The sequence below is a fragment of the Vigna angularis genome, chromosome 10 (assembly GCF_016808095.1).
Source record: "Vigna angularis cultivar LongXiaoDou No.4 chromosome 10, ASM1680809v1, whole genome shotgun sequence".
In the NCBI taxonomy this organism is placed as follows: Eukaryota; Viridiplantae; Streptophyta; class Magnoliopsida; order Fabales; family Fabaceae; genus Vigna; species Vigna angularis.
In genome coordinates, this window is record NC_068979.1 from 10756132 (window position 1) to 10782453 (window position 26322).

Genomic DNA, 26322 nt, shown 5'->3' on the forward strand with positions numbered 1-26322 from the left:
TGTCGTTTTCATTTTCTGAAGATACCAACACTGTAGACACATTGGCAGACATGATAGAGTCACATTTCTTTCTGCAACACTTCAAAACAGTAAAAGGTAAATCGACAACCTTATTTATACACTTGGTCACATCACACTTTTTAAGATTAATCAAGAAACCAAAAAGATCAATCATTGATTGACATCGACCAACAATGAAAATAAGAAAAAATTACACGATTAATAATTTATTTCTTAAAAATTAATTATTCTATTATAATAGTACATGTATAATTATTTTATAAAATATATATATATATTTTTAAATTGATGATGGTTAAATAAGCATCAAAGACAAAGGCACGCACATGAAGAGAAAGAAAGGACAAAAAGGCACTGTTTCCCTTTTGCTGAGTTCTAAAAGTCCACACAACCAAAACCACCAACGCCATTACTCTGCTTCTTCTCCTTTTCCCGTACGAACAGAGGCTGCTCACGGAGACGAAGTCCAAGAGAAAGACCCAAGCCCTCGTCGCAATGGCTAAAGAGAAACAACAGCAGCAAGAAGAAGACTATCACAAGATGTTGCGTTCGTATTTAGGGCTCAGCTTCTCCATGTTTCTGGCCACGCTGGCAAACAACTCGGTACCGGCGCTTCAGGGGAAGGTGCGCATGCTGTCGCTGCGGGCGGTGGAGGCGGCGGAGGAGCTGCGCCAGATGAAGTCGCGGCGGCAGGAGGACTCGAAGGCGAACGCTCGAGTGGTGGAGATCTTCGCGTCGCACCGGAACGCGTGGCAGGCGGAGGAGAAGCGCCTGTTGCAGCAGATCGAGGCGGCGGCGGAGGAGATCGCGCGCCTTAGGGGGCGCGTGGCAGAGCTGGAGGATTGCGTGGCGCGTGCGGAGAAGGAGGTGGGGGAGCGGGACGAGATGATTGGGTTCATGTCGCGGAGGATAGAGGAGGAGGGGTTGGGTGGGGGGGAGCACTACGGTAAGAAGAGTGGGGAGTGGTTTCAGAAGGAGGTGGAGGAGGAGGAATTGGTGGGGTCCACTAGGAGTTTGGAAGAGGAGGTTGAGGTTATCTATGAACAGCACAGTCAACATTTTGGGAACAATGGCTTTGATTCTGAGTTTATGGCCTCTGCTTCCAAGTTCTGGGCTGAGAAAGCCTCGCTTTGGCAGGTTTGTGGATTTCTTTTTAGTGTGGTTGACTTTGATTACCCTTTTTTCGCTGAAATTTGAGATAAGAGTGTTTAGATTGGCTTATTTTGATTAAATATTTGCTTCTTCTTGTCTTACTTTTCGGTAAAGGTTCTTAATCAACACATGCATAAGACAATTGGAAGTTTACAAAAACAAAGGAAAATGGCGCTTGCAATTTTAATTTAGTTAGTTTTGGATTAAATATGTTTATAGTCGTTTCAATCATGTCCGTATTCGCTTTCTGAAAAGCAAACTTTGTTTAGTCTCTCTTAATTATAAAATTGTTATATGTGGTCCTGTCATTCACAAGAAATTGTCACTATTTAATATCTCATCTCCTCTATGAAAACTAAGAATTACTCACCACCCATTTTTACACACTAGAGAGACGATGATATTAATAAAAATATTTGAGGTATTAAAAGTAATCAGAAACTCATTTATAAAGGACAGGAGATATTTAATTCAATTTTTTTCCTAAAGTGGTAGATAATTAATACTTTTTCATGGTTAAAAAGTGGTCTACGGCAAAAAGTTGAGCTCTTTTACAAGGACGATGACCTGGTTTAGGATTCTGGTCGGGATTTTTCCGGTTCTAACCTTGTGGACTGTTCATTTACCACCACTTTTTACTCGATTTTTAAGGTTATAGTTTTAGGAGGGTACGGCATAACTTTTGCTTTAGACATGGCTTTTCTTTGAGGAAAAAGAAATGGGATATGTAATGGCAACTTGGGGTCCTAGAAGCCTTCCTTTTCCCTTTGGAGTTTAGATGTAGTTGGTTAGGTTTCATAATGGTTCACCATGGTGGAGCCATGGACCATCCAATTGTTATTTGTCTACTTCTGTCCTTTGCTTGTAGCAATCTGTCCCCTATTGCATGTTATGTTGCTCTGTGTGCCTGGTCCACTTTACTTTCAGCAGGCAGTAGTCACCATTCTTATCCGGTGCTGAAATATAGGGTCTTTATTCTCTAGGTTGTTTATTGTCTGTGCTGGGGACATGGTTGCTAATTGCTTAAGCCTCTGATATCGCTGTTGGTTGGTGGTTCGTGCATGATTTTTATTATTGTTTGCATACCCCAAACAAACCATAGTCTGCATTGATTGCAACAGTTGGTTGGGTTGAGGCACACCATAGTTTGTAATCGACAAATTCTAAACTCACCCTTAGTATGCATTGATTGACATGGAAAAGTTCTTGCTCTGCCCTTTGCTGCTGGTATCAGGGTCTCACGATCTTTTACTCTTTGCTGCTGCAAACAGCAGTTGGGAAGCACATGCTTTCTTCTTCGAGAGTGGTTGACTGAACGAAGGAAACATAGGACAGACTAAGGATATATTTAGAGCATCCACTAGGGACAAATGAGTTTCTTGATTTATTATGTTAGACTTCGGGTAGAATTGGGTTTGAAAGAATTTTAGAAAATGATGTTTTGAAATTGAGTTTAGGAATAAATGATTTTTTTTAGATGATAAAGTGAAATTTCCTTTGAAGTGTAAACATAGATATATTTTATGGGTTCTACACCCAGAATAAATTCTACTAAAAGAATAGCTAAGAATTTCCACTTCTCTTAATATTAATTCTATTCACCATAGATTTGGTTTCGAAAACGTGAAAAAGAAAACACACATCCCAAATTAACGTATTATGATTTTTCTCGTGTTTCTAATCTTGTTAATGATTGGTGTTCTAGGGATTTTCTGCATTCTGTTTTATCTTTTACCCGTTGAATCTTGTAGAACACATGAGTATGAAGTTGTTTTATATTTATATTTTTTCAAAACCGGACTGAATCCTGTCAAAACCAGACTGAATCCGTCCGGTATCCAGTTCATTAGAACCACAAAACCCATTTTCAATTGAACCGGTTGCGGTAAAAAAACTGGCTTAAAACTGATTCTAAACAGGTCTACATTTTTTTCTAAAATATTTTTTTAAATATTATTTTTTTTCCCTTAAAACAACAATTGTAAAGTATTTATCATTTTCTTTTCAAGTAACTTGTTATTTTCGAAAAACCTTATTATGTATGTTGAACCTTGAATATAAATATTATGTTATATTTGATTTATATGCATTTTTGAATGTTAAATGCTTATAAAATGTTAGTTTTAGTTTTAGTTTTAGTATTATTAAGTTATGATATTATATTTATTGTTATTTTATATATTATTTAATTATTTTGTATTATTTTATTAATGCTAGTGATCAATAAACCTTCCAGTGGTGCCTTAACCAATTCAATGACCTATCTCAAAACATAGATATTTATTTATTGGCTCCTGTTTCTATAAATTAAAATTTCCCATCAAGATTGTTTGGTTTTTTGTTTCTAAAAGATCATGTTGTAGAGTATTATCAACCAAAAACAAATCAGATGAAATGGTCTAGGCAAACTTGGTATTTATTAAAATCCATTGATCAGTGATCACCCATTAACTCTTTGACATTTTGCAAATTAGTGATCCATCCAAACTCTAACCTTTGGAAGGTATAAAAGAACCGACCATCCTACTTAATATCTTAAAAGGCACTAGGGGAGGAGACTTTTGTTTCAAAAAAGTACCAATAAGTTGACTTCAAAATTTATTACACCTGAAGTAAAAATCATTATGTTGGTTTTTCTCGAACTACTTATCCACGAACTTCTCTTTCAATTTCTGACCTATAAATGTCTACTTTTCCAGGATGTCCAGTACGAATCCCTTGAATCAATGTATAATACAAAGCATTTTGTTGCAAGGTAAATAATTGATAGTCTAAATGCACATAACTTCTGAAGCATTTGGAATCATATCCAACTAAACGATTTTTTTTTTCACCAGAAGGGAGTCTCCCTGGAAGGTAGATGGTGATTCTGCTGGAGTTTCCTCTAAACTTAAATTACTTGAGCAAGATTTATTAAATCTAGAGAAGAATGGTAAAAATGATCCTTCCAAGGCGTCGTCTTTGATTAAGAAGCAGGCAAAGAGATATCAAGGGCTTTCAGAAAAAATAGATGATTTGTGCCGAAGAATAGTAAGTAACTCATGTTTTATTGCTTCTTTTGTTTTAGGTTTTTCTATGTTGCAAATTGTAATTAATCTAAAAGTTGGAATCACAATAATCCTTTTCCCTTTTTGCTTAAAATACTTAATACCTCTAATTATTGTAAAGGCACTACTACGTGTATATTTTGAAATCTGTTTTTTATGTCAGCTGATATGTAAAATGTATGGTGTCAACTGCCTATCAAATAAACTTCAGCCGTACATCCTCTTAGTTGGTATATGTCCTTTACAACTCTATTGAGAAGAATAAATTATGGTGATGCTCTGAAAATAAATTGTATGGTATCGTTGGTCCCAAGTCGATATATATATATATATATATATATATATATATATATATATATATATAAGGTGAGACTTTCTGAGGGGTGGTGCAAGCATTGATGGTTATGTCGCTATCAACTGCTTCATCCAGGAAGTGAAAATTAAAGCTTCTATTATTTATTGTGCTGTGCAAGCATGATGCACAACGTTATGAATCGGGGAATGAAAGAGACACCAAAAATCTTATGTTAGTACTTCTGTTTGTAGTGTGGATGTTAGTCTGTTTTTGAAGAAAGTGAACTTTAAAGTTTACCTTATGGGCGGAGGCACCACCTACTAATGTATTTTCTTCCAAAACAACAGACCCCTTGCTAGCCTGCTTCTGCTGACATAATCTTATTGCTTCATTTAGTTAAAGTTGGACCATTTTCCTGTCACGTAACACCGATTGCAATTTTGGGCCTGACATCTTTATTTTCTGAACAGGCTAATGATCCCTGCGAGCCTTCCCTCAGTTCAGAATTCCGAACCCAAACTCAAACAGAGTTTTTATTGGAAGCATTTCGGCTTCAACAGGGGGTATCTGAAACTGGACAGAACCTAATGGCATTGCAAACTGAAATTGGGAAGAACAATTACAGGGAGGAGTTGAGAAACGAAACCACACTAACCACAAGACGGTCTTTGGACTCTATGAGGAACAACTTCAAAGATATCCAGCGAAATCTGGAGATATGGTTGGCCAGAATTATTGGCGATCTTGAGGGGATTCTTTCAAGGGAAGGGGCATCTCGTGTAAGAGAATATTATATTTCTAGATATCCCTTTGTGCAATAGAATCTGAGAGACTGGTAGCAGTAGGAAGCCTCACCTCTCAAGCTAACAAGTTATCTCTTGTGGGTATGTATATTTTTTCAATTCATAGAAGTGGTAGTTGGATATCCCTGTGAAATGAAATCATACCACTGCTGCTTATGTTGCCATCCATCTTAAATGCATTTTGTCCATTTGCTCATGGAACCACTCATTTGTCAAAGCAAAAAAGAAAGACAAGAATAACGGTTAAGATGCATTATGTCACTAAACATAAAAGAAATACATACATTTAGTGGCTAAAATAAATATGGAAGAAAAGGATATCACCCTAATATATACTCATTTTTCGCTGTTTTTGTTTGTTTCTTTGTTTGTGTTCATTCACTTTATGCTTTCCGTAGCCATCACATTTCTTCACATCCTTATCAGTCATGATCAAATAAAGAAAGAGACAGAAACATGAATCAGAAGTCATGCATTAAACAATGGCAAATCTCTTGCATTCACCGTCAAATTAATTGACATATGATGACTCCGTGGTTTTTGGCCGGCCACCTTCACCACCTCTTAACGCTCAACACAGACAAGTCCAACCATTTTTCCTCACTCTGCAATAACTTGGAATTCATGGACGACGACCATGGCCATCGCTTTCTTAACAACTTCGTGATTCTCCTCCTTGCAATGGGTTTATTAGCTTTCTTTTTATCATTGTGCCATCTCATAGCCATTTGCTTCTGGTACCAACGCATCAATCGCCAAAACCCAACGCCGACAGCGACGGCCTCCTCGGCGGTGCAGATGATTCCTACACACACGTACCACAGGAAGACAGTTGATGGTGATGTGGTTTCCGGCGATGGTAATGAAGGTGGGACGTGTGTGGTGTGCTTGGGTGAGTTTGAGGAGGGTGAGGAGCTGAGGACGTTGCCTGAGTGTTTGCACTGTTTCCACGTGGCATGCATTGACACGTGGCTGTGTTCGCATTCGAGTTGCCCCGTTTGCCGGAGCATTGCCACGCCGTCTCTGGATCATGATTTGAACGATGCGCATGAGCACCGCATACATATGACGCAGTTTTCCATTGTACAAAATAGCTTTGTGTTACTAGGGTGAGGCCGTGTTCACTTTTATCATTTCAATAAAATTATATTTTCATTTCTTCTCATTTTTAACTACATATTTGCTATGTTTTAATAACTTATACTTACTTTCTTTATACTTTTAACTTTTAACAACATTACATACATTTTTCTTGTTTTATCTAAAAACATCCTACTAGTTAAAATTTAAATAAAACTTGAATGAAGTGGAGAAAACACAAGAGAAACTAAATCATCAAAAACTTAGGAGCAAATTGCACAAGTGTTTGTTATAAATTTGCCAACTAAGTGTACATATCTTTTAACATTGATGAATAAAAAAATCATCAGAATAATCCAAAATCTACTGTTCTTATCTTTTGTTATTAATGTTTATGATTGAATGTATCTCCCTATAAAACTTTTAATAAATTAGTCAAGTTGGAAGTAAGAATAACAAAAAAAAAAAACAAAAAGATCAATGGTAATATAACATTCCTCGACTATTCATTCGGATTCGATTTGGTATAAAGGTTATTATTCTTAATTTTAAATAAATTAATACCAATGCTAATTACAAAAAAATATTATTAGAAAATGTTATTAAATGTTTCGACATTAAATTTGTTAAACTAATATCATTAAAATATTTATATTCGAGATATTGTATAAATTTTTTTAACGATTTTATCCTTAAAAAAATTAAAGGCTTGAAGGATTTACCTTCATCTCAACTCCTAAATAACCTAAAGAAATATCGAAGCATGATTATAGAATTCTGATAGAATTTCGTACATTAGGTATGACCCCTTTCAGCAACAATTCTAAATCAATTGTCATTGTGGATTGCATTTGACGGTACGTTTTTCATAATCATCATCATATGCTTCATTTTAATTTAAAATACATTACCGCATATTTTTTTTATTACGGGTCCATCAATAATAGTCAAATGAGTTTGGTCAACGTAATTCTAAAATTATAATTTTAAGAAATTAAAAATAGTATTGCTTTACTATAATATTTACATATATTAGAATTTAAAATCAAAACATAATATTAAAAAATTAAAGTTAATTTTATTTACGTGATTTAAATTCTTTTAAAAAAATATTTCTTAATTTAAATATTTCTTTTAAAAATAAATAATTACTCATTGATTTAACATCATAAGATTGAACCGTACCAATCTTTTTATCCATTTAGAATATGACTAGCAACAACTTTTTTTCATTCGGCTAATTAAAGTGAACCGAATTACCTTATCTGAACTTTTAACTATAACATGTAAGCATTTAATATGGTAGAGTTTTGCTAATTAGCATGTCAAAATAACTTTTATAGGTATTGATTAATTTTCGTAGCATAACAGCTGCAATAAGTAGCATGATGATATCAAGAGATATTTTTGGCGTCTTAATTGGGTTCTTATTTTTGATAATTTGATGCAAATAAATTTTTTTTGTCAATTTCATCAAACGGCATTATTGAGTGTGTGATGTGGTCTAGTGACACTGCATTTTTAATACACGTGTCAAAAAAACGTGTGTGAATGCGATTTTTTAAAATTTAGAATTAAAGAATTAAGTAAATATATTATAATTTTTGTTTAAATTAATTAAAGAAAGGAAAAAGATGAAAAATGGTATTATTCATTTTGCTGAAACATCCATTTTCTCTGCAATTGGGAAATCTAGGAGGAAGAAAGTGAAGACAAAGGTGATGGTAACGAATATGACAACTCTTCTAATATTGCAGCTAAAGGTTGTGGGTTGTTACCTTAGTTACATATCAGGAATTCATTGTGCTTAATGAATCCTGTGACTGCGATGAAAATGAAAAACCAGGTTACCTTGCCTTCAGCCAGTGAGGTTGTGAAACCTAACAAAACTTCTCATATTAGATCTTTTAGCTCAATTCCAGCTGTAAAGAAGGTGAGAAAATGGACCAATTTTTCACTCTTCAACCTTGAATTAGCAAGCTCAAGTGGTTTTTTTTGACATATTTACTTACAATCATGAATATTTTCTGCAGGCTTGGGATGCAATTCATAGGAACAAATCAAGCTCCAGGGCACCGTCACCTGACCAGCAAGAGGGTAAAAAGAAATTGGCTAGTGAATCAAATAGATTTACCTATTCTGGTGAATTGCTTCCAGGTAGACTCTCTCCCTTCCGTCGCTCAAGAGCAGTTGCTACTGGTATATCTCCCTCTCAAAGACCTCAATCTCCCTTTCGCGGCGTCAAGTTGCTTAGTGATTCTAGAGAAGCTCAAAATTACAAGTTTGGCAAGGTTAAATTCTACAGCAGTGTGCTTGGAAATGTTCAAGATGTGAAATCCCTGGGAAACAAAAAAAAATCGTATTTAGGTAGTCTCACACTTGAAAAGACATTGTACATAGATACAGTCAGCACAACGAATTTACCATCTTCAAATGTAAGTTCTTTGAATAACAAACGGAGGGTAGATACTATGGTTGCAGACTTAGAGAGAAGAAGGGGGAAAGAAAGTAATTCCTCCATAGGATCTTCTGGAGATATAAAACATGTACAATATGCTGTGGAAGAAAATATCACGTTTGATACTGAAGTTTTAAACTCTTTAGATTCCATTCCATCGAATTTGTATAGAATTTTGAATCTCACAGCCAAAGAAGGAAAAACTGAAGGATTGACAACTGATGAAAATATTAACCAAGGGACATTAGTTGAACAATACCCAGCAAATTGTTTTAGTTAATGATTCAGGAAAGCATAGTTCTGATTCTATCGTAAAATTATGGAACACAGCCCTAAAATACAAAATTCTCTCACTTTGATTTTGATTTCCCACTTGTAGAGACAATAGATGTTTCAGCAAAAAAGAACAATACCATTTTTTATTTTTACCTTTTCTTTAATTAATTTCAAAAAAAATTATAATACATTTACTTAATTCTTTAATTTTAAATTTTTAAAAATCACATTCCCACACGTTAATTAATTCTAAATTTTTAAAAATCGCATTCACGTACGTTTTTATTGACAAGTGTATTAAAAATACAGTGTCACCCGATCATGTCACACACTCATTAACGCCGTTTGATAAAATTGACGGAAAGAATTTATTTGCATCAAATTAACAAAAATAAAAACCCAATTGATACGCCAAAAAATAAAGAGATTTATTTAAAATTTTGGACGAAAATAGAACTTATTGAGACACTAAATCTATATTTAAAACATGTCAAACCCAATACATTATAGGAGCTCAAACCTAACTAGTTGTGAAACCCTAGTCCCTTTTGATAAAATCATAAACCAAATTCATAAGAATTTTGAAAATTGTAAATACCTAAACGTACTTTTATGTATCAACTACTTTGGTGTCTTTATTTAAGAGATATAATCCACCACGTGGATGCAGAATAGATCTATGAAGAATTCATGTGCATTCAAGATCCTCACTGTACTCATAAGTGCCTAACTTTGCCAACTACCTTTGCTGTTCCATTTAAACAATACTGATCTAAAACTAGCAAAACGACAACTTAACCAACAAGGCTTACCTCGATTTCTCAGAAATAATGAAAAAAAGAAAAAGATTTCCATTTTGGGACATATGAGATGGAAGGAAAAAATGAGTATATGCAGAATGGATGGTAGTTGCATTTCAGATAGCTTTCATGTCTGGCTTACCTCGATTTCTCAGAAATAATGAAAAAAAGAAAAAGATTTCCATTTTGGGACATATGAGATGCAAGGAAAAAATGAGTATATGCAGAATGGATGGTAGTTGCATTTCAGATAGCTTTCATGTCTGGTATGTAGAGAGGGGAGGGAAATTGATGAAACTGAATTTTGTATATTACATCAAAATTCAGAAATTTATCTAATCTCATCTAGACATAACAAACAGTGTTACTAGATTCTGAAATATCAAAGTTGAAAATGGAATTGCTCTTTGTCTGGTGAAAAACTCTTTGGAATCTCAACTTTATATATTTACAAGCAAGATTTCGTAAAATGGTCTTAAATTGTATACTCTCGCCACTGGGTAGTGAAAAAGACAAGCCAACCTTTGAAAACTTGTTCTACAGAATCGCAGTTATCGAATCAAATAGTTCATATTTCAAAATATTTATTAATTGTTATTATAAATACACACATAATGTCGATGATCAATTTCTTCATCAACTTTATCTAAGTGAATTCGTCCATGAGATGAGAAACAACCATATACTTGATATCCTTAAAATTCCATATTTCTGAAGAAATCATTGCACGGCATGGTGGTATACCAAGCATAACATTATCATCATCAATAACGCTGATTAGAAATTCCTAGGCACTGTTTCGAAGTAAGAACAAGGATAAAACAAATTCAGATTCACCAAAGAGAGGAGAGGGAGAATGGGAGATCAATAAACAGAAGTCAAAAGTAGTAGTAGTTTTAACTTCTAATCATATTAAATTGAGGTCCATTCCATTTGCCTGAGAGCATTTTCAATCAGTGAATAGGTGATACAGATATGAACTCAAAGCAACATGTCCAAATCATTAGGAATAAAAAGATTATAACAACCATAAAAGCTTCAAACACTGCAGTTGTTTATTTCCAAACAGTTGGGAAGTTGTAGCACAGAATCATAATGCAAGACATGACAATGTTGTCAAGCAGGCAAGCCAGCTTCTTCCAGCAGCTGTTTCACCTTAGTGATGTAATCATTCATTGCTTCGTCCTTGGATTTCCCTGCAAAAAATGGTTTGATGCTCTGAGAAAACATAAAGTACTAGCAAGAAACATAAATTGATCAACCTTGCTTTTATCTACTACCTTCAACAGCCTTCCATGCATCCCATTTAGCTCTGTCCTTCATGTTGAACATTCCAGGACGGGCTGTAAAATCAGATCGAAAATCCATGAGCAAGGACAATCCTTATGTATTTAGAAAAGAGGGGCGAATCCTATTGATAAAGAGGATTCAAAAGTTATTTGTTAAATAAACATCACTCACCAGTGTTAACAGGTCCAACAGTGGCCTGCTTGTACAATCCATAAATGATAAGCAAGTTTTCATTTGTTTGATTTGCTGGCAATGTTTTTGCTTTGGTAGCATACAGCTCAAAGTCCTCCTGCATAACCATATTCCAATGAGTGTGTGATGCTTCTACAGTGTCAATATTTTGGTAGCATACAGCTCAAAGTGTCAATATTTTTTATGAGCCAATGTCAAGAAGCATACAAGTGTAAAACTAGTTCAAAACTGAGAACATACTCACAAAATATATTCTGATAGCAACTACAGTATATTAACAACAATCCAGGTTCATTATAAAGTATTGATTTAACATACCTGCCTGGGGATTTGGGATGCATATTTGATGAATTTAATTTCAAAGTGAGTGAATAATAGGCTGATTACAGTATTTGAACAACTGTACTCTTTTCAAAATCTAGTCAAATAGTTGCAACAAGCATTGCTTTACTAATAGAACCAGTATTGAAACACAATTTCCCATTACAAAATTACTATTGCGGATTCACAAAAAGAACAATCAATCCCCCTAAAAACTTAACCAGTATCTTCAAGCCTACAGCAATACAAACTACAGATCAAAAGGTTTCTGCTACAAACAATCAAGCAACCAAAGCTAAAAGCCGCGTGATGCAAGTGCAGTACATAGAGTAATTACAATTATCCAGTACTTTCTTTTACTCAAAAGAAAAACATCGTCCTACAAAAAAAAAAAACACTCACTACTCCAAGTTCTAACATCCTCTGAGGCCACGAGAAAATACCCCATAGAACTTCGTTCAATTCGAGACAACTCTACAAAATACCCACCAACCAAAACAAGCAAAAAAGAAATGTTTTGCCAAGACACTTAGCACCTCATAAGAAATTAAATAGTGACATCGATCTGGAAAACCAACAGAAGAAGAGATATTTGCTAGCACAGAAACCCTCTCAGGAAAAAAAAAACTAAATAACGAAGCACAAGGCATGAACAAGATTGAATGCTATGTGTAATATTCACAACAATTATGTATGCCAAAGGAGGCATATAATGATTGATGAAAAACAAAGGTTGAAACAGAGGGAAGAATCTCATAGATTTGAAGAGACACACCTTCAAACCCATGAGTGTTTTGGTTGGGAGACAGAGAGAGAAAGATTGATCGGGTTGTTTGATGTTTGTTAGATTGTAGATGGCGATGGCGGTGTTGGGCGTTACGTTCGAAGCGTACTTATAGTTGCAGAGATTGGGGGGATGGGTGGGTCAGGGAATAATTTCACAACGCGCGTCGACGTAACGCAACGATATTCCCATATCCATTGAAAAGGTTGAAAACTGAAAATTAAAAAATTCTAGAAAAATAAGTTTTTCAGAATAAAATTATTTCGTTGTTTTTTTTTAATTTTCATCTGATGAAACAAATTTGTCCTTAAAATCTTGATTTTTTTAGAAGAATTTTTAATTTTTTAATCATCTTACTTAATCTTTGTAATATATCAATTACAGTAGAAAAGAGTCTCAAAAAAACAATTAATTTGAATTTATATAAAAAGACAGAAGAATTAACTTGTAAATAACAAATTTATTTAGAAACTCAAGTTCAATATACTTCCATTTGAAGAACTTAGTTGCTTTTCTTTTTATATTTCAATTTTGCTTTGCCACAAAAGAGTTATATTTTGGATGATAACGGTAGGAGAAATTCATTTCTTTTAATAGAAAATATATTAGTATACTACATTAAGACATATTTTAGATTAATTATGTACTTTGTCAGTTTTTAAAAAAACAAATAGTAAATGTAAAATTAACAAACTCTATAAACATGTATTAATATACACTAACTTGTTTAAATATTAATCAGTTACTTGTAAATGTATTTTAAAATAAATCATCGTTACTGGATATAATATAATAGAACATTTAAAAAAAAGACTTGCAGATAAAATCTTAAGGTTACCGTCATCTCAAAATAGCTATAATTTAAAATTTCAAACACAAAAGAATATTTCAAAAATACACAAAACGCCTATGAATCCTATCTAAGCTAAGCAGCGGCGTCATCTTCCTCTAAGGCCTGCTCCAGAAGCACTTCACCTATCTCTATTCACATTCAAATGGATGATCATTACAAAAAGGACACCACACACAAGCAGACACAAACAACCAGAAGGGTAAGCTAGATATACAAAAATCATGTTATAACAATCACACAAAACATAAAAGTTTAATTCCAAGTTACTGGATCACATAACATAACTTGTTACACTTTAAAACTTGACTCGTCCGGACTTAGAATGATTGTCGAGCTATGGCGGGTCATGCACTCGTGGCGGCTTCTACTGCTTTGCAAAGCCATTGCCAATGAGTTTCACCCTACCACACTCACGAGGTTAGTCTGTACCACGCCTTAGAGCATACTGGAAGCCTCCAAGACTAAGACCTCCTGATACTCCTCACGACATAGATCGATCCTCTCTAAGTGAGAAGAAACACTATTGGAGCTTCACGATAACCCCCAAGACTGAGCTTCCATGCACATCATTCTAAACATACCAAGGGCACCACCATGGATCCTCTCCTTGAGAATCATGGAATTACGTCCATTAACCACACTTTCGCTTTAAACCATATACATCACTCTTATATTCATACACTTTTACTTTAACCATATACATCAATCACACTTTACATCTCAAACAACATTGTATTAAAACCAAACCAAGATAAAGAACTAAAAGCACATGCCACTCTGATGATTCGCTCAACGCACCTGATTCGCAAGGCGAGACAGGAGTTGCTTGCACAACAACACCTCTCGCTATGCGAATTAACTCGCAGAATGTACCAGACTTCAAACCTCTCGCATAGCGCACTCAGGTCACTATGCGAGAGCCTAGAGAGAGACTACCACTCCTAAAGACTCGCTATGCGCCCAAACTCGCCTTTCGAATTAAAATAATAGCAGTTCCAGACCATCACCAGTCGCATAGCGATAGGATTCGCTATGTGAATCACCAGACAGAGAGTAGCACCCTCCAGTCATTCACACAGCGCACCAGCTCGCACAACGAATGACTCAAACAAAGAGCACCCTCTGTAGGGACTCGCTATGCGAGACCATTCGCATAGCGAGTCTGCATAATCTGTAGAACGCAAATTCTGTAGAATTATGCAACTCACACACCTTTTACCATTTCTAGTCATTTTCTCCAACTTTTAACACCCCTAATTTGTATTATATACTTAATTAAACTTATCTAGATGATCCCAACCCTCCTTACTACCAATCTAGAGTGATTAAAACTCAAATTTAACTCTAAAACACCAATTTCCACAACTTAGGGACCCAAGTCCAATTCTACTACTATGAACCTGTTTTTGACCATTTTAATGACTCAAACAAGTCACAAATAACCTCCCTATACTGACCCAACAGGCTACAAGAGCCTTAGACTCCTAACTCTCAATTTCCTTATCTCACTTCCTCCAAAGTAACTTGAAACACTCCCAAAACTCCAAATTTTCTATTTAACCAAAGTTATAGCAAATTCCACACTTCAATTACTTCCAATTTGATCAATTATAACAATTCAAACTCATCCAAATCAATTCCAGACATCACAACACAGTTTCATACATTTCAGTTTCAGCACATACCAAACCATATACTTAAGACCTAAAATACCACTCCAAAACAACACACCAAGTTAAATTTTAGCATACATGCATATCATACCACAAATTTAATGAAGTATTTTAACTCCCCTTACCTCAAAGTTGAACTGCCCACCTCACAAAGACTCCTTAACAGTACCTTGAGTGGTGAAAAACCTAAACAACACCCTACAAATCACCACTGGGTGATCAAGAACAGCTCTTAGAGCTAGAGTTTGACAGCAAAGTAGAGAAAATGTTTCTAGTTACATGCAACTAGCAGAACCGCATGTTCTAGGTTCCAAAAACAGCGGAGAAAACGGGAAGAACTACTTACCGGCTAGAATGAAGAAATTGATCGGTCAAATACGGAGTCCTCTACGTTGCGGATACTTGGACACCACGTGATCGGAAATCAAATGGCTTAGAGAGGAGGAATGGTAGAGGGAAGGTAGAGAGAATCTGAAGAACTGAGTTTTAGAAAGAGATAGAAGGATTTGGCTAATGAACCAGATGTTTTGAAAATTATATTTATACTGACTAATCTGATTCATTAACAACTATCAGCTTTCTAATTTTAATTTTTCAGATCTCAGAGTTACGTTTTGTCAACATATTCTAGTTACGTTTCCGTTACTAGTTATATTTTAACCATAATAACTTTATTTATGATATTATCATTTATAGATTTAAAAATATTTATATATTATTTTATTATTAATTAAAATTGTACAATTTTACAAACTAATTATATATATATATATATATATATATATATATATATATATATATATATATATAGACACACATAAAAGTACTTTTTAAATGTTTAACTAATCTGAGGTGTTTTCTAACAAGTTGCTGGCAACTTCTTCATATATCTATGTATATATCAACATGCATTTTCATAGAGTGATAAAATTATCTATTTGTTTTTATTTTTATTTCTTCATTTTTTTCTTCTTGGAGTTTGTATTTTTGTCACGTAGTTATTTTTGTTTTCTTTTTTTTAAATGGGTTGCGGCCCGCCTATTTGGGCCTCAAGCCTATTTAGGCACATAGATGTTGCAGTTCATAAAGTAACTCTTTTTTTGAATTCTGAAAGATAAATAATAATGCATAACACATTATAGTTATAATATAATAATATATATCATTATAACATGAGAATAAACAATAAATATATAGATAAATTTTGCAACGCTTTAATTTACGATTTGGAAATAACTCATACGTTTTTTAAAATGCGAAAATAAAACCTTTTTTTAAGTTGCCCATATATTATAAATTAAAATTTACAATTTGCAAATAACTTCTTAATTCATTTCATAGTTTTCTTATGTTACTATATCACTTCTAAACCACAATAAATTATTATTTTTAAAAATTGTGTTTTAAAACAATAGTATTTAGCAAGTATTGAAGAAGAAATATATTTCAAATGAAAAAAATACATATATGAGAAGGAAAATTCCAACAAGTATGTGATACATTGTGATATTAACTTAGTTTTTCCAAAGTTTATATACCCAAATTTGAACTAATTGTAGACTGGAAACTAGATTTACGCCAAAATTTCTCAAACTAACAGTGAAAGAAGAAAGATATTTAGTAATATGTTTAATAAACAAAAGAATTAAAAAACATAAAATTATTTAAAAAATATAATAATTGTATATCCAATCAATTAAAAATATATAATGAAACTCAATTAAAAATACATAAATTTACGACAAATTTGAAACTTAATTAAGTTGTGAATATTTTTCTAACATTAAATAGATAAATAATATAAAATCTTCATTTAACTATAATAATATCTTCGTACTGTTTACTATTTTACAATGGAGGTAATTAAGATGTTATAAAACACATATTTTGTAGTAATCAATTCTACATTATGTTTGTTCCCACGCTTTCGAAAAGTAGTTATATGAGAAATATGAACATTTATGTGAAAAAAATAAAGGGAATTTATTCGACTAATAATTTCTAATAGTTTTTAAAAATTATCTATTACGTAAAATTCATTATAAAATCTCAAATAATTAAATAAGGACCATAAATTAGACATTTCAAGCAAAATAATGTAATTGGCTTAAAATACTAAAATAATATAATTCAAACTACTAAAATTAAAAACACAATAATACTTTACACTAGTCTATGTTCCATGCTTGTCTCCACTCAAAGACGTGGTAATAATTAATTGAGATAAAATCTAAATGATTAAAGGGGAAAGTGGGAATATAGCTTTGATTATAAGCAATATAGGAACAATTGTTAGTTGACGACATTAACTAAAAGTACCATGTTCATGTCATTATTTTAAGTCACGTATTCATTAATATTTTATACAAAGATCTTTTCAGAGTACTGCTTACAAGAAATTACAAAAAGAAAGATTTCAATTGTTAGAATATATATTTTCCTATAATTTTTGAAGTATTTTTATAAAATTTTAAATATAAATAGTTAAAAGCTTTTAGTTATGTTGTGATTAACTAATATAGATATGATATGATATAATGCATTGAAATATATTATATTTATATATTATTGATGAATTTGTAGTATATACTATATTCTTATAATTGTGAAGTGCTGATAAGTGTGATAATTACTTGTTTTTTATATTTGTTGAAATCTTTGATTTGTCTTTATATAATGTCTTTCTGTGTTATTTTATATAAAGGATTAAACATTTCTTGAAATATAAATGTAACTATCATTTCTTTTAATTATTTTGTATAGAAGTTGAAGACCAAAAAAGAAAAATTTTTAGGATCGATTCACTGAGTCATCATATAACTCACATAACAAGAAAATGAAATTCTCGTCCAACTAGTCACAACCTTTGCCGAATGACACAATTATTTACTTAGGCTAGAAAACTACTCTCACAACAAGTATGAGTAGTTTGTTCTAACAAAAAAGCAACATCTCGCTTAACAAAAAGTGTTATGCTCGTCCAACGAGAAATAGTTTTTTAAAACTAGTTAAAAAGTCAAGTTGTGGATGAAAAAAATAGATATTTTTGAGTAAAACACAATTAGAAATAGAGAGAAGGGCAAAGGCACATCCATAGCTCAAGAATCTCAATCATCTTCATTTGTTCCATTCTTTTGGATCCATTTTTGGGTTCAAAGGTTTAGGAGTTGCTAAACTCTCTATTTTTTGGGGTTGGACTAATGTAACTAAACCCTATGTAAATTTTTCACATACAATATAAATCATTTCTCTTATATTCTTTCTTTACTTTTTATCTTTACTTTTTATGTGCATGATTGGTTATCTATCTTATTTTATGATATTTAAACTTTATAGGAATCATACCCACATAGATTTTTCAAGTTTGATTTCTAACAATCGTGTTAGATTTATCACAAAACTCATTGAGTAGTAGTATATCAAAAGAAGTGAGAAATCTATAAAAGTTGGATTCATTGTATAATCATCACTCAGATGTCATTCGTGATAGCTTTTGAAAGTGCATAATATTAAGTCTGATTCAAAATGTGTCGAGTGATATTATTAAAATTAATCATCATACATCTGATGTATTGTTGGCTCTAGAGCTTTGTTTGTCAAAGTTTTATCCTTAAAAACTATCTAAGAGGATGAAAGAAGAAGAAATATTTAGACTGTAATTGACTTTTACTCTTAAATAATATAGGGCTATTGAATATGGGAGAAACACATATCATAGTTTTTGTGGCATGAGTCAAAGGACTTGAACAGTTAGACCTCTCAAGAAACCAATTATCTGGATCAATTCCTAATGTTCTGGAGACTATTTCTTGATAGAAGACTTCAATGTGTCATTTAACATGTTGGATGGTGAGGTGCCAACTGACGGTGTCTTCCGAAATGCATGTGGGGTAGTGATTTCTGGAAATAATGGCCTTTGTGGAGGTATTTCAGAACTACATCTACCATCATGCCCTGTCAAAGGTAAGAAACTTGTTAAACAGAAGTTCATGCTGATGATAGTGTCAGTGATGGTTAGTGCGGTTGTTGTTTTTCTCATGCTAGTTATTCTTACAGTCTATTGGATGAGGAAAAAGACTACAAAAACATCTTTGGATTCACCAACAATTAACCTGCTGTCTAAAGTTTCTTGCCAAAGCTTATACAATGGAACTGATGGGTTCTCTGTTACAAATTTGATATGGTGTTGGATTTCTAGTTCTGTCTATAAAGGAACTCTAGAGTTAGAAGATAAAGTTGTTGCCATAAAGGTTCTAAAACTAAAACATAAGGGATCTCACAAGAGTTTCCTTGTTGAATGCAATTCACTGAGAAGTATTAGACATAGAAATCCGGTTCAGACATACAAGTATTAGTATTATATCCCTTCATAAATCTTCTTTGAAAGACCGATCAGATTTTCATTCTCAGTTCTCAATACATAATTACCCGAAAATTTCCCTTCAAAATTAATAATATGTTTTCCTCCTTAAAAATTAAGAATTAGGAATAAAATAAAGTTTTTACTTGTAAATTATTAATATTACAAACTTAAGTCGATTTCACCAAACTAAATTATATAATGAAATTTATACTTACTTATATATTACAAAATTATTTTATTTTTAGTATATACGAGTCTTCTAACTATCTTTAAAAAAAGCTACTTCTTCATAAAAACATTGCGAATACTTAAAAATAATTTTTTTACAGCATCTTTGAACAGTTAATTAAACACATCCTTATTATTTGTCAATGGCTTTGGTCATTGTCAGATTTTGTTTGTCATCTTGATACGATTCTCAGTTTCAAAACTACAAATTAATTCAATTCATTGAAAAATATAAACTATATTCAAAATATAAAAATATTTAAGCGGTACATCAAAAAGGATAACAAATGTTAATCTCACGAGTCCATATTTATATTGTAACATGCCTCCACTTTTAAGGGGATAAAAGGATAATTTATATTTCTATTCTATTATCCCACACCATTACAATTGTTCTAAAATATATAGTACACAAATAATTTAGGGCATAAAATATTAATGCCGCTAAAGGCTAAACAATTGAAAACATGTATAAAGGATATTCTCTTATTTATGACAATATGAGGTTATTATATCTTACGAAAAACGAAAGAGCGATCAACAAGACAACGATTGACCATCAGGTTAATAGATCTTGTTAACGACCAGTTATAGACGGAATTAAAAATTGCTAAAAATCATTTAAAGATTTTTTTTATGCATCCTAATATAAATGTCTTTCCAATTCTTTAAGTTCCACATCAGTTTAAGTAAATATCAATGCGAACAGCAATTAGAAACATTCTCAACAAAAATAAATACTGCCCGATAATCCAGACAATAAAAGGTTTATAGGTAAACCAACAAAATAAAAATAGGTGAAGAGATCATGTTTTCGACTGAACATGTTCTTAATAAAACTATTCTCGAGCAAAAATTGTCTTGCAACAACTATCATATGAAAGGACTACAAACTTAGGACTTACAAAAAGATCATCACTTTTTGTCTTCCTTCTCTGCCTCAGCAGCCTTCTTCAGTCTGGCACCGTAATGGCGCTTGTTTGTGCGCTCAAGTCTTAGCTTGTAATAAGCTTTGAATGCCTTCATGTCATCCGTGACCTTCACAAGTTCAACAGCCGGCTTCTCCCTAGCAATAGGTAAGTATGAACCCTGTACTTGTGTAGCATTTGCAAGTTCCTCAGAAGTAGAATCGCCAGCCTGCAAAACATTAACAGAATGCGAAAGGGAAAACACTTTTTTTATATCCTTGGCAGAAATGATGACATCAAACATGAAGGAAATGCCCACACAATCAAAAAAGATAATTCAACATTTGTACTACCTTGACCTTGCGTGCCCTTCTTGGGAAGACAACCAATTTGGCCTTGTATGTTTTCAGCCTCTGCACATTTGTTTGCAGACTTTCCAAAGAACGGTTCTTACGGCGGTGGTCCACAGAAATTCCAATCGTTGGAGCAAGCTTTTTGGGAATACCAGCAGCCTATTACATATAGAAAATACCTTACATCAAGAGATATACTTAAAAAGCAGAACTCATCGTTTTTTACACACTTATATTTTATAAATAAAGGCTTAACAAAAGTTTAAGATAATTTTATCTTGTATCAACTTCGAGCTAACAAAAGGAAAATTTGAAATAAAAATCCCGAGGAATAACCATACTCCCAAAAACTTTGTTCTAATAACATAACTCGGTAAAATTTGTTCATGGTTCAGTATGCAAAAAATTAAACGAGTAACAAATTTCAATTTAAAGTCGAAAAATAATTACAAACAGTGGATACTAATCAATGAATAGGAGATATAAGTTTTACCTTCAGCTCTTCAAGAGAAAATCCTCTGCCAGCTCTAACTTTCATATTGTATTTCAAAGTTTGACCATGTACAATAGGTCTAAGGGGTCCTGCAGTGGGTCTGGGGAAAATCTTCACAGCTTTCTTCTGACGAGCTGAACAATGCAACGGTATCAAATTGTTAGAAAATTATTGCAAGCAACAATTATTAAAGCCAGATAGAAGTTCGAAAAAGCAGAAGGAACTATGTCAATACCCAATCGTCTTCTAGTCTTCCGTGCTGGCTGATTAAACCATGTCTTCACATAGTTTTGCCAATGCTTGCGGAAGTGTCCGCTGGGGATGACATTGTTATGCTTAACCATAGCTTACCTTACCTATAAAAGCCATCAACAACCACAAATAAATTTGTTTGATCAAAGGGTGAACATAGTAGATAAATCACAAACCACAATCATTATACGAATATAGTTAAAGTCCATAAGAAATATAGTGTTAAAAAAATAAAAATAAGTATGATGCAGAAACTAAAAGGGAATTCATCTATAATAGACCATCATCCTTTCATATGTTAACAAAATTTCAAAATAATTTTATTCAAGAAACAGTAATCGAACATATAAGATGGAAAGTATTCTTCGGCGATGGTTTCTTCTATAAAACATGGGATAGTCGTGCTACCTGAGTACAAGCGCTGTTCTCATACAACATTTTTTAGAGAGTGAGATTAGCCACAAAACTCAAGAGGCTAATCTTACTCGAAGTACATACATATATCTTAGTACAATCATAATCAAACAGAGCAGAAAAAAAAATCAGAGTCATAGTCATAAAAAATACAACAATAGCCCAAGAATATAAATCAAAACCAAAATCCAGAGATCTCGAACATCAGAAACTATGATAGCTCAACGGCTAATTCAATCCCAAACACTACACGAATCCATAAAAGACTAAACGAAAAAGAGAGAACGTCTAATTTTCAGAAGCAAACAATGCCAAAAAACGCAACAGAGAAATCAAGCTCTAACGAGAGAAATGCAGTTGGCTAAAGAGTTACCTGAGGCTCCTTCACGCAAGGAAACTGCTATCGCGGAATGACGAAGACGGAGGCAGAATTAGGGTTTGTGTGGTTTTTAAAGTAGTCTATGACACACAACACCTAGGTTTTATTACTTTTTGGGCCCGTTAATGTTTATGGATCAATAAAGATTGGGCTACAGAATTATTAACCCCAACAATGCAGTCTCTACAAACCCAATAAAAAAACACAGCATGTTGTTTAGCGATCTATATTGACATCGTTATAATTTAGTAAATATATAATTATTCCTATATTATTTCTGTGTTTAGATTTCTTCGGTTTTTACATTTATGTTAAAATAAATATTGAGATCTTAAATAAAAATGAAGATATAAATCTTTTCAAATACATATTATCAATTTTTTATTTGTTTTATAACTTTTAATTTTTTTTAAAAAAATGAGTCTTTATAGCATTTCACCCAATTCCAAATTACGACAGAAACTATGGCTTTAGTGGATACTGGATTAGGAATTAAATTGATATCTGTAAATTCCTCACGAGGTTGAGGTTTTCGAGGTAATGTTTATGTCATTAAAATGTTAATTTAAATTACCAATTTTTCATCTAATAAGGCTGTATTTAGCAATTTTGGAAGATTAAGTGAATAATGCTAAAATAAATTTAAAAAAGTAATATTTAATTTCTAATTTTGTTGAGTTTTACAATTATTTAACAGAGATTTAAACCATCCTAACATTTCACTCTCGAAAAAATTATAATTTTAACTAAGTAAGGAAATTAAAAAATAAAACTAAAACAAATAATTTTATCTTTTATTTTAGAAATAGTATTGATGATATAATCAATCATTGTTTTAATTAATTATCTATATTTTAATTCCCATTGTCTTGACAGCAAATACTAAATCATTCAAAGATTCAAAGGTCTAAAAGAATGCAATTTTAAAACAATGAGAGACGTTGATGTAAAATTCTATTATTTCTTATGAATAGTTTAGATTGCTATGACATATCTTGAGTTGCAAGGGAGAAACATCTTCATGGCCATGTGATTCAATGGTTTTGCTCATGTTATTGGTGAAAAAATATGATTAATATATAACCGTTCGAATATAGATTAATTACAAGAAACCGCTCAAATATAGTTTAATTACAAGAAAATCATGTCCTATTGACAAATAGTAATAATAAAAACTTTTCAATAATTTTAGTTTATGATACAAAATTTATTGATAAAATAATTGTTTATAAATTTTATTGAAAAATAATAAAATTGATTGATAATTCTCAAAATTATCAATAAATATTTATTGATAATTGCATATAGATTTTGATAATTAGTAAATTTATATCTAAATATTTTAATTGAATATTGTTTTCCTCCTTTTCATTGTTTTTCTTTTCTTTTTCATCTTTTTTTCCTCCTCTTCTCCTAATCACACTTCCTCCATTGTCCCTCTTTAGATTCTTCCTTCTCAATTTTTTCCTTTTTCTTTTCTTTGTTCACCTCCTCTTCTTTATATTCTTTTTTTTTTCTTTAACTTTGATCACCACCATCGTTATTGTGTTTCCTTTTTTTTATTAAAAAAATTGAGAACACATACATATAAACATAAATTTATATTAATAATACAAATTTTAATATACTTACATATTTTATTAACAAATTATACTAATAAATTAATTATTAACCAAAATATTTGTCAATAATTTAAATAGTAAAATTTATCAATAAAAATTATTTTTAAATTTAGATTTAACAACAAATTTATTTTCGTAAAAAGAATATTGATAATTATAAAACTTATTTTAGTGTTTTAAAATTTAATATATCAAATTATTTTTTAGATGTCAGAAACAAAAAAAATGAATATCACAAGTTGACTCTAATATAAATATATTAAAATTATTTTATGAGACGTCTTTTACTTTTAACATATAAAATAAAGTTCTTAATTATCGATGAAAAACATAGCAAAATCACTTTAAAATGTTTACACAACTTCCAATCATTGACAAGAAGTTCAATATAAAAGATATTAAAAGAAATCGAAAAAAAATGTCAGAAATTTAAAACAATTAACATAAATTATTAAGAACAGAAAACTTGTTCAAAGAAATTAAAACGACGGTAATAAAAATACAAAACAATCCTTTTTTATCATTTCCATATCTCAGGATTATAAAGTTGTGTAAAATGTAGTTAATTGGATTAGCTGAAATAAAAAAAGGTTTAAACCATAGTCTTCGTATCTATAGGGAATCTCAAATGGATTCTATTATTGAAAACTGTCTTAATTAGGTCATAACTTTTGAAAAATTATATCAATTAAGTTATTTTTCGTTAAATGTTGACAAACAGCGTTAAAATATGATGACGTGATGCACATTTAATGGACTAATGTAAAAGTGTTATATTAAGTGGAGTTTTTTATTTAGATTAACAATTAATAGTTTTTGACGTAACACAAAATTTAATTGGTTATGTTAAGGATTTCTTTCGATTATGACTTTTTTCCGTAAATAGGGTTAGCGAAGGGGAATTTGGGAGATGAATTGGAATCGGAGAGAAGACAAACACAATCACCTCGAGGTGCACGAACCGAACCAAACGTTAACGCTAGTTAAGGTTAGTTTCCTTTTGTGGTTGGTTTTGTATTGCGTTTTCGTTTTAGGAATGGGTAATGGGAAATGAGTTTTTGCGTTGTTGTATGACTATTTATGTGTTGTGTGTAAGACAGTGGAAATAGGAGTCCTGGAAAAATAATATAGTTTTGAGACTTTGAGTTTTTGTTTGGAAATTAGTGTTATTAAGTGTACACCTTTGTTAGAATATAATTCTTATAATATTTTATTTATATTTTTTTTAGGGGCAAATAGGATCTTTTACCTTATATTAATTAGGTGCAATAAATTAAAATAGGAACTCTAGAAAGGAAAAACAAACAAATTAAATAATATGGAAAATTAATAAAAAGATATTATGTAAATCTTTTAGAAGATTTAATTGTTGTTATTTTAACCATTAGTTAAATAAAAATAGAAGATGTAATTTTGGTGGGTTTAAAGATTAAAAGAGATATTATTATTAGAAAAAATCATTACTAGGTATTGTTAGACAATTTAAAAGATATTATGATATATTTTTAATTAAAAGATATCTTAAGATATTATTGAATGCAATTATATATTATTGTTAGATAATAATAATATTAATGATAATAATAATGATAATATATTATTGATAGACTCATTATAATTAGAATAAAATATATTATTATAATTGAGAAATATTAGAGATAGAGTTGGGCTATTTATAAATAATAACATATAGAGAGAAGGGTAGTTTTTGGTGTGTTTATAAATCCTATAAAACTCTAAACCAAAGAGAGAAAACAAAGGAAGAGAGGAGATTGATGTTTTGAGAGAAGAAGAGAGAAAGCAACATAAATTCTTAGTGTAAAGGAAGATTGGTGGTGTTTTGGAGTTATAGATAAAGTCCTAGTATTGGCCAGGGTATGGGAAGCATACCTTTGTTTGTTAATTGTTGTATGATATATGTGTTATTTGTTATTTGATTAATAATCATTGTTGATATATGTCTATATGATTGTGATTATGGTTGTATGTTGCTCTTGTTGGGCAAGAGTTTATCTATGCATGAGCATAGGGTTTATCTAATATTTGTGTGTTGAGTTTTCCATATGAATGTATGTATGGTTGTTGGGTTGTCCCAACAAAGAGTTTGATGTTAAGGGAGAATAAAGTTATGATGGATGGGAGTTTCCATGCAAATATATGTTGTAAGTATTCGGTTAAAGAAAGGAAAAGAAGTCATTCCCACATAACATAAAACCTACACTCATGTTTTCGTCGTTGTGAAGTCGTTCACCGTTGGATCAGATT

At 31.9% G+C, this 26322-nt stretch overlaps 4 protein-coding genes across 7 annotated transcripts; 2 read left to right on the top strand and 2 right to left on the bottom strand.

Annotated features, from left to right (window-relative positions):
* The first annotated feature begins 314 nt into the window (after positions 1–314).
* LOC108336103 (protein NETWORKED 1D) lies at positions 315–5474 on the top strand. Of its 2 annotated transcripts, none has more exons than XM_017572437.2 (4): positions 315–1158; positions 3873–3928; positions 4014–4203; positions 4986–5474. In XM_017572437.2, the coding sequence occupies exons 1-4, from the start codon at positions 517–519 to the stop codon at positions 5334–5336; spliced, it is 1239 nt and encodes a 412-aa protein (XP_017427926.2). In that variant the 5' UTR covers positions 315–516; the 3' UTR covers positions 5337–5474. The 2 variants fall into 2 exon arrangements, with proteins under 2 accessions (XP_017427926.2, XP_017427925.2); XM_017572436.2 differs by having other exon boundaries at positions 317–1158; positions 4011–4203.
* Positions 5267–6496, top strand: LOC108336104 (RING-H2 finger protein ATL8-like). Of its 2 annotated transcripts, none has more exons than XM_052869450.1 (2): positions 5267–5399; positions 5745–6496. In XM_052869450.1, the coding sequence occupies exon 2, from the start codon at positions 5841–5843 to the stop codon at positions 6429–6431; it is 591 nt and encodes a 196-aa protein (XP_052725410.1). In that variant the 5' UTR covers positions 5267–5399; positions 5745–5840; the 3' UTR covers positions 6432–6496. The 2 variants fall into 2 exon arrangements, with proteins under 2 accessions (XP_052725410.1, XP_052725412.1); XM_052869452.1 differs by having other exon boundaries at positions 5290–5399; positions 5717–6496.
* Positions 6497–10823: 4327 nt separating this feature from the next.
* Positions 10824–12668, bottom strand: LOC108335132 (acyl-CoA-binding protein). Of its 2 annotated transcripts, XM_017571071.2 has the most exons (4): positions 12511–12668; positions 11394–11511; positions 11213–11275; positions 10824–11128 (listed from the first exon to the last, which is right to left on the bottom strand). In XM_017571071.2, the coding sequence occupies exons 1-4, from the start codon at positions 12520–12522 to the stop codon at positions 11049–11051; spliced, it is 273 nt and encodes a 90-aa protein (XP_017426560.1). In that variant the 5' UTR covers positions 12523–12668; the 3' UTR covers positions 10824–11048. The 2 variants fall into 2 exon arrangements, with proteins under 2 accessions (XP_017426560.1, XP_017426562.1); XM_017571073.2 differs by lacking the exon at positions 12511–12668 and having other exon boundaries at positions 11394–11538.
* Positions 12669–20348: 7680 nt separating this feature from the next.
* Positions 20349–22570, bottom strand: LOC108334642 (60S ribosomal protein L13-1). Its single transcript, XM_017570540.2, has 5 exons — positions 22430–22570; positions 21626–21746; positions 21391–21524; positions 20898–21056; positions 20349–20773 (listed from the first exon to the last, which is right to left on the bottom strand). Exons 2-5 carry the CDS (start codon positions 21732–21734, stop codon positions 20552–20554), a joined length of 624 nt encoding a protein of 207 aa, XP_017426029.1. The 5' UTR covers positions 21735–21746; positions 22430–22570; the 3' UTR covers positions 20349–20551.
* Positions 22571–26322: the final 3752 nt, after the last annotated feature.

Excerpts from the sequence above, each read along its gene's own strand:
- LOC108335132 (XM_017571071.2), bottom strand. Across the intron at positions 11,276-11,393 it reads TGTTGGACCTGTTAACACTG|CCCGTCCTGGAATGTTCAAC; the intron begins GTGAGTGATGTT and ends CTGATTTTACAG. Across the intron at positions 11,129-11,212 it reads TGCATGGAAGGCTGTTGAAG|GGAAATCCAAGGACGAAGCA; the intron begins GTAGTAGATAAA and ends CATTTTTTGCAG.
- LOC108334642 (XM_017570540.2), bottom strand. The coding sequence starts at position 21,734 with ATGGTTAAGCATAACAATGTCATCCCCAGCGGACACTTCCGCAAGCAT. Across the intron at positions 21,525-21,625 it reads GAAGACTAGAAGACGATTGG|CTCGTCAGAAGAAAGCTGTG; the intron begins GTATTGACATAG and ends TGCATTGTTCAG. Across the intron at positions 21,057-21,390 it reads TTTCTCTTGAAGAGCTGAAG|GCTGCTGGTATTCCCAAAAA; the intron begins GTAAAACTTATA and ends TATATGTAATAG.
- LOC108336104 (XM_052869450.1), top strand. The coding sequence starts at position 5,841 with ATGATGACTCCGTGGTTTTTGGCCGGCCACCTTCACCACCTCTTAACG.
- LOC108336103 (XM_017572436.2), top strand. The coding sequence starts at position 517 with ATGGCTAAAGAGAAACAACAGCAGCAAGAAGAAGACTATCACAAGATG. Across the intron at positions 3,929-4,010 it reads ACAAAGCATTTTGTTGCAAG|AAGGGAGTCTCCCTGGAAGG; the intron begins GTAAATAATTGA and ends TTTTTTCACCAG. Across the intron at positions 4,204-4,985 it reads ATGATTTGTGCCGAAGAATA|GCTAATGATCCCTGCGAGCC; the intron begins GTAAGTAACTCA and ends TTTTCTGAACAG.